This window comes from Bison bison, unplaced genomic scaffold, assembly GCF_000754665.1.
Source record: "Bison bison bison isolate TAMUID 2011002044 unplaced genomic scaffold, Bison_UMD1.0 scf7180017864535, whole genome shotgun sequence".
Lineage (NCBI taxonomy): Eukaryota > Metazoa > Chordata > Mammalia > Artiodactyla > Bovidae > Bison > Bison bison.
The window spans coordinates 2,487,962-2,496,613 of NW_011495084.1; the positions used below are offsets into that span (position 1 = coordinate 2,487,962).

The window sequence follows — 8,652 nt, forward strand, 5'->3', positions numbered from 1 at the left end:
GTCAAAGACAAATGGTAATAACATTATGCGTGATAAATTTGGCAGTTGAGAACTAACGGATAGCGTCAAGGAGAAGATACTAAAAGAAGACAGATGATGGACAATAAAAAGAAAATTCAATCAATTTAGGTCATGTAAGCATACTATGATTCCCTTAATTTAAAAAAAAAAAAGTTCCCTAGTTGCAGAAGTATTTGGGCATAGGCTGATTATCACATCTTGAAGATGCTGAAAAATAGATTTATTTATGTATTGGATAGTAGGTTGAATCTTTAAAATTTGTCCCATCTGATTTCCTGAATCTGAGCTCTTCCACTCTCAATTATCTAACACAATGTTATTTTGTGAATCTGAACTTTATTTCATTTTGTTTCTAACCCAGGGATCAAACCCAGGTCTCCTGCATTGTGGGCAGATTATTTACCAGCTGAGCCACAAGGGAAGCTTGTTTCCTATACCCAAGATTTATTCTCTTGACTTCATTCTAAACAGGAAAGTAGTATCTGGAGCCATGCTGAGAATGCCCCTCCCTGGGCTAGCTAATTCCTAGAGATAGCAAACTATGTTCCTTGAGTGTGCCTTCCATATGCACACCAAACACTCTAGATCAGTATCCCAAATCATCTTTTCTATCTGGCTCTTGCACTCTGATTGTGGTTCAGTCACTAAATTGTGTCTGACTCTTGCAAACCCCTGGACTGTAGCCCGCCAGGCTCCTCTGTCCATGGGATTTCTCAGGCAAGAATACTGGAGTGGGTTGCCATTCCCTTCTCCAGGGGATCTTCCTGACCCAGGGATAGAGCCTGGATCTCCTGAACTGCAGGCAGATTCTTTACCAGCTGAGCTATTAGGGAAGTCCTTACCCTCTAGGAGGCACTATTCTTCTGCCTTAATCATCACAGGCTAGGTGTCAGACAACTAGAGATAGACCCGAGACCCTATGACCCACTGAAATGATTCAAACTAGTCAGTCCTAAGCCTGCTTACCTTCAGTTCAGTTCAGTTGCTCAGTCGTATCCGACTCTTTGCGACCCTATTTACCTTCACAATAAACATTCCTGCCCATGATTTCTCCTCACACTTTCTGAGTCTTGACCTGGTGCTTCCCCTTGGCCAGACATATCATGGCATGCCCGGGCTCTTGGGAAGTATGAGTAAGAAGCTATCTTTTATCTTTTATTAAAAAATAAAAGCTATCTTTTATTTACTAAAGATAGTAAAAGCTATCTTTTATCTTTTATTGGTAATTGTTTCTTGATTTGCTTGTCTTATGTAACTAAGTAAACTCTGGGAGATAGTGAAGGACAGCTAAGCCTGGTGTGCTGCAGTTCATGAGGTCACAAAGAATCAGACATGACATAGTGACTGAACAACAACAATGTTAAAACCTACATTTTAAAACAAGCATCACTATTCTAGTATCAACAGTAAACTGTCTAATTATTCCAAAAGAGGTCTATAAATTCTGTGGAAGATCAGGATAATTTAGTCCCCACAGTCTAAACATTACCCTAGAAAGTATAAACAATTTTATCTTTAGACATTTGCTCTTATGATTGCATTTAAGCAATTCAAAAGCACTTAAATATTTTTAATATTTTTATGTTAATAAAATGCTTCAATTATCAGAAAGATAATTTTAAATCTTTCATAGAAAAAACAACATTCAATTAATAATCATATCAAAGAAATGTACAGTACCTTTCTCCGATGTTTCCTTAGATCACTTGGCTATGATTGGCAGTAATAAAAACAAGACAAAACAGAACCAGTTAATGATTATCATTTGGCCAGGTCACAAATTTAAATAGTAGCTATAATTTAACTTTCTTTTTTTAAACTTTCATTCCATTCTTTTCAAAATAAATGTATTTTAATCACTATAAAAGCATTCCTCCAGGGAGCTATTTTCAAGAGGAAACTTCCTAGATGGCAAGGTAGAGGGGCAGGTCTTCATGAAGGGATCATGTGTACGTGCCTGAAACATGAGCTGTGAGACACAGACCTTAGGAATATGAAACATACATGAAGTGACTAGCCATAAGTAAATATGGGACTATATCCTCCCAAGGAAATATAGATGGGAGTGAAGAAGATTATGTGTAAAGGGAGAGCCAATGCACACACAAGTAGTTTATAAACATTCCCTTTTATCTTGCCTATGCGGGCCTTGGACCTCCTTTGGGCAGTTATGCTATTCCTACGTGATCTCAAACTTTCTGACATCTGAAATACTGAAAGCTTCTGCTTTCTCAGATGCTATTACCCAAATACCGAAAACTCTGGCTTCAGTAAGTACAGCATATATCTGCGGCTTCTGTTTTCTTCATAGTGCTCTCTTACAGAATTAAACAAAAGGAAAAAGTTATTTCTTTCTTTCTTTATTTATTTATTTTTGTTTATTTTTAGTTTTTTCTTTTTTTTTGCTGCTTTTATTTTATTTATTTTTTTAATTAAAAAAATTTCAGGTATACACATGCTCCCCATCTTTATGACCTCAGATAAAACGTATTCACTTAATATTTGTTAATTTTTCTTATGTAAGGAAAACACTTGTTAAACTATTTCAATACACTTTACATTTCTGTTGCTATGGAAAATTGGGTTGATTTACCTCATTCAATATTCTAAATAACTAGATATTACTAATGTTATTTATGCCTGTGGATTTGTGGTGAGGTAAAGGTAGATATCAATAGGTTTTACCACCAGGACAAATACCTATGTTTGCTAAATATGTAAATATAAACAATATGAGTGAATATAATGTCTTTTAAATCTCTGCTTGTCTGTCCCTAAAATTTCAAATTTTGCTTTGATTTCAAATTTATATTCAAACATGAATTACATCCAACAAAATTATTTTTTTCTCCAGTATTTTCTACAGGTAAAGGAAAACCTGTCTTTCACCGTAACAAAAATGAATTTGATGACAGAGTTCTACTAGGTGATAAGGATCTCCTGGATTTTATTTTTTGTTTTATTGAGTCAGATATTAAACATTTTAAATGTTTAATTTTTGTTTACTTTTTTCCTTTTTACCTTCAGGAAATTCTCTAAATAGCTTTTAAGTACTCTAATTATAGTATAGTAATGTTCATTTACCATTGTTTTATTTATAACTGCTCAAGAAAATGCATGAGAGCAGTGGCATCCTATTCATACACAACCAAACATTATGTCTAAATGGATACAAATATATTATTTTGTTATTATAAAAATAACAACACTATCAAGGGTTATAATGCTAATATATAATGAAAATACTTAAAAGGTCAAAATAATAGGCTGAAAAAGTGTAGAAAATAATAGCAGTACAGAAATAATCAAAGTTCTCTTGGCTTGAATGCTAAGTAAATTATACCCTTGTGGGCCAATATTCTTACTACAGCTTTGATGACAAGTAGATCATCAATATACATAGCATAAATTGCACATGAGAAACTAAGCCAAATACAATATCGTTTTTAATGACTCTAATCAGATGGATGGTTCCCGGATTTTAGAGGGGAGGGCATACCCCACGGCCTGTGGGATTTCAGTTCCCTGACTAAGGATCAAAACTGTGTTCCCTTTAGTGGACGTGTGGAGTCTTAACCACTGGACCACCAAGGAAGTTCGGTTCCTAGATTTCTAAAATAAGGAGATCATAATTTGGTCATAGATCAAAATGTAGCTCAGTATATTGGGTTAGTTTATCTTAGTACACTGGCTAAAAGGTTGTGCTGTATCTAGCTGGGATCCGCTTTGATTAGTTGGTCTTTATTTGGATTTTCCATCTGGAAATAAGCAAGGAATAGGACACGACTGAAGCGACTTAGCAGCAGCAGCAGCAGCAGGATACTCAATGGTTGAAGGAAGTATTTCCTTTTTAATTTTTTTTCATCATTTCTCTTTTATATAGATTTTATTGCCTGGAAGTTTCATAATTGTAAAGACTTTGCATATAGGAAATACTGCCTCATAAATAGCCTTCTGTTCCAATTTTCAGTGCAAAATTAAAGAAAAACATACCTAAACTGATATACATAGGAGAAATTTTATGAAGATAAAATCTAAAAATCATTTATTTACAAGGTAGTTTTCCCCTTGGGGTGAGAATATTATATATATATATATATATATACACACACATACACACACACACACAGACATACATATATGCACACATGTGTGCATTTATATATATTAATTCTAATGCCATTTTTTACCACAATACACATTATTGCAACATATTTTTTTAAAGATTTATTTAACGATCATTTAGAAATTGAATTAAACTTCATTGTTCATATATTATACACACGTACACAGATGCAGGCATTGTGACACTTTTTATAGAGGCTTCACAGCCTTCTGACCAGAAATACTATATACACTTATATTCATATTCTTCTGTCCTATTATTAATTTCTCCTCCATTTGTTATACTTGTACTAGATTTTTGCAGAATATCTAGTATTTGATCTATTTACATTTTAATTAATCTCCATCTCCAAACTTTTATTTTTAATTTAAATTTTATTGTTTTAATATAGTTCTAATATTCATGACAAAACATAGATTTTCTCCTCAGAATATTTACATCTTCACTATTGTTGTCCTTTCAACATATTTCCCAGGTAATCACAGAAAATATATTGAAATATATTTCCCTCCTAGTCACTGAAAACAACAAAGATAAAATAGTATATGCTTTTGACTTAGCAAATTTGAAGAAAAATTCAGCTCCTCTTTACTAGCTGTGTTGAACAAGGACACTTATCCATACTCTCAACATTTCAATTACTTATGGTCAAGATAATGCCCTTAGATTTTCAAATGTTATCATGAGAATAAAGTGACTAAACATCATGACAGTCAGCAGTCACTCTGCCTATATTATTTTTGGCAAGGGGTATTTTAATTTTTCTTTCATATGTTAAGAGTACTTCGTAATTTAGATTTCTGACTTTTAATCTCAAAGGAAGATACATGAAATAAAAGATTAAAGGATAAAGAAGGGTGAAACTTTTGACATGGAATTATAAGGCTCAGGAAATTGCTGCTATTGTTTTAGAATTTAAGCTCTTCTTTTAGAATTATAATTTTACATTATAAAATTATAACATTCTATGTTGGTATATTGAAGCAATTATAATAAATATTTTTGAAACTGTGTTAAAAAAAAAAACACCCAGTCTCAATGTACTTCATCAAGATGTCATCAGTAAAAATGAACTTAACGGTTTAAATTATTCAGATTTCTGATGTGATATTTAGATTTCTGCTCTTCCTTCCATTTACTAATTATGTGGCCTTGGGAAATTATAGCTGTGTAGGCTTCATTTCCTTATTTTACAGTTGGATTAATATTTGTACTTATCACATAGGTTTTTATTAGGCTTTGTTTCCTCATTTATGAAATGAGGAAATATTAATGTGAAATATTAATTTCATATTTATTAATATTTCATATTAATATGAAATAGTTGGATTAATATTTGTACTTATCACATAGGTTTGTTAAGAAAAAGAGAAAAATGATAAAACACACAGAAAGCTTTTAGATGAGAAGAAATATCCAATAAATTTTAGCTAATGCATCAGTAATTCTAATGGAAGCAAAGGTTCTCTGGACACATCATACCAGTGTCATGACTCCCATCCGATCCATTTCCCTGGCAGGACTTCGAGGTGTGAGCTTTGGTGTTGAGTGTCCACTAGGGGGAGACGAGCTGGCCAGCGAAGAAGCTGTGACCGAGGCAGTGATGGAGGTACCTGGGTGGACCCTTGCTAAATTCAGGCCTTCCAGACTCACACTAGCCACTCTGTTCTCAATTTCTTCAGCACGTAACTCTGTGGATTCTTTTTCTTCTTGAATTAGTCTGAAAGATATTAGTTTAATTTTGATACATTACATGTTGTTATAAAGTTATTAATATTTGGAATTCATCAAATAAATAAATGAATAAATAACTGAATATTTTTATATCAAATATAACATTTTTATTTTTTCCCTAGACAATATAACTTTCAATAAATTCCAGAGACTTCTTGGCTGAGAACTAGAAAATCTTTTTTTTCAAATGACATATAATCCCTTGGGTTTACAGTTTGATACCCTTTCTATACTGCTGCTGCTGCTGCTGCTGCTAAGTTGCTTCAGTCGTGTCCAATTCTGTGAGACCCCATGGACGGCAGCCCACCAGGCTCCCCCGTCCCTGGGATTCTCCAGGCAAGAACACTGGAGTGGGTTGCCATTTCCTTCTCCAATGCATGAAAGTGAAAAGTGAAAGTGAAGTCGCTCAGCGGTGTCCGACTCTTAGCGACCCCATGGACTGCAGCCTACCAGGCTCCTCCGTCCATGGGATTTTCCAGGCAAGAGTACTGGAGTGGGGTGCCATTGCCTTCTCCGTTTTCTATACTGCTACCTGTTAAAACTCTTTTAAAACTTTGAGTGTCTAGTTAATTACTGCCTCTAATCTTAATCTTACATTTGTACTTAGGAACTAATATGTGAGACTTTTAAGAACTCAAGTCTCAACAAGGTCATTGACTCTTACCTCCTATCCAGTGAAAAAGTATGATTGATAGACTCCTCAAAAAATGGTCATTCATAATTATAATTTGACCAAATAAAACCCTGACTTAGCCAACTTGCTTTTACATAAGCACTAAGCAATTTAAATAATGTATATATGCTAGATAGTTAAATGTTTTAAGAAAAACTATTGCTGTAAATGCTTTTGAGAAGACAAATCACTATTACTATTTTTCTTTATCAGGGAGAAATTTCAAGAATATACATAAATTATTTATTACAAAGACAAAGAATAAAGAACATTAGCAGGGTTGGTGCAAAGATCCTATTTAAGCTGAATCTATATACAATTTGCATATTGTTATAATAAAACTGTGTACCCATATAATTTATTTGAAAAATGGGGGTTAGAAACATCTCTCCTGAGATCAGTTCAGTTCAGTTCAGTCGCTCAGTCATTTTTGACTCTTTGCGACCCCGTGATTCACAGCATGCCAGGCCTCCCTGTCCATCACCAACTGCCGGAGTGCACACAAACTCATGTGCATCAAGTTGGTGATGTCATCCAGCCATCTCATCCTCTGCCATCCCTTCTCCTCCTGCCTTTGATTTTTCCAAGCATCAGGGTCTTTTCCAATGAGTCAACTCTTTGCATGAGGTGGCCAAAGTACTGGAGTTTCAGCTTCAACATCAGTGCTTCCAATGAACACCCAGAACTGGTCTCTTAGGATGGACTGGTTGGATCTCCTTGCAGTCCAAGGGACTCTCAAGAGTCTTCTCCAACACCACAGTTCAAAAGCATCAATTATTTGGCACTCAGCTTTCTTCGCAGTCCAACTCTCACACCCATACATGACCACTGGAAAATCCATAGTCTTGACTAGACGTACCTTTGTTGGCAAAGTAATCTCTCTGCTTTTTAATATGCTGTCTAGGTTGGTCATAACTTTCCTTCCAAGGAGTAAGCATCTTTTAATTTCATGGCTGCAATCACCACCTGAAGTGATTTTGGAGCCCCCAAAATAGTCTGACACTATTTTCACTGTTTCCCCATCTATTTCCCATGAAGTGATGGGACCGGATGCCATGATCTTTGTTTTCTGAATGTTGAGCTTTAAGCCAACTTTTTCACTCTCCTCTTTCACTTTCATCAAGAGGTTCTTTAGTTCCTCTTCACTTTCTGCCATAAGGGTGGTGTCATCTGCATATCTGAGGTTATTGATATTTCTCCCAGCAATCTTGATTCCAGCTTGTGCTTCTTCCAGTCCAGCATTTCTCATGATGTACTCTGCATATAAGTTAAATCAGCAGGGGGACAATATACAGCCTTGACATACTCCTTTTCCTATTTGGAACTAGTCTGCTGTTCCATGTCCAGTTCTAACTGTTGCTTCCTGACCTGCATACAGATTTCTCAAGAGGCAGGTCAGGTGGTCTGGTATTCCCATCTCTTTCAGAATTTTCCATAGTTTCTTGTGATCCACACAGTCAAAGGCTTTGGCATAGTCAATAAAGCAGAAATAGATGTTTTTCTGGAACTCTCTTGCTTTTTCCATGATCCAGCAGATGTTGGCAATTTGATCCATCCTGAGATATCTTCCTCTTAAGTATAAATGGATTACTGTGATTTCCAATGATATATAATCTTTAATTTCAAGGTAATGATCACCACAAAATTTTCTTTTTACATATTTACTTTGGAAAAGTTTGGCAATTTCTTACAAAACTAAACATACTCTTAATATATAATTCAATAATTATGTTCCTTTATATTTACCCAAAGAATATGAGAGCTGAGGTCCACACAAAAACCTGCACATAGACGTTTAGAACAATTTTATCCATGATTGTCCAAACTTAGAAACCACTAAGATATCCTTCAGTAGGTGAATGCATACATAAATTGGTACATTTATACAATGGAATAACATTCAGTGCTAAAATGAAATGAGCTATCAAGCCATGAAGAGACATGGGGGAACAATAAATGCATATGATTAAACGAAATAAACCAATCTGAAGAGGCTACATAATGTATGAGTCCAAATATATGACACTCTGGAAAAGGCAACCATGGATACAAAAAAAAGATTAGGGATTTCCAGGGGTTGGGATGAGGAAAGGGATGA

At 34.8% G+C, this 8,652-nt stretch overlaps 1 protein-coding gene across 3 annotated transcripts in view; it reads right to left on the reverse strand.

Annotated features, from left to right (window-relative positions):
- Positions 1-8,652, reverse strand: part of PPFIA2 (protein tyrosine phosphatase, receptor type, f polypeptide (PTPRF), interacting protein (liprin), alpha 2) — a 507,538-nt gene that overhangs the window by 82,743 nt on the left and 416,143 nt on the right. For all 3 annotated transcript variants that reach the window (XM_010832020.1, XM_010832022.1, XM_010832021.1), the window contains 2 exons: positions 5,630-5,867; positions 1,702-1,731 (listed from right to left, as the gene is read on the reverse strand). In XM_010832020.1, the coding sequence (XP_010830322.1) occupies positions 1,702-1,731; positions 5,630-5,867 (268 nt within the window). The remainder of the gene's footprint in view (positions 1-1,701; positions 1,732-5,629; positions 5,868-8,652) is intronic.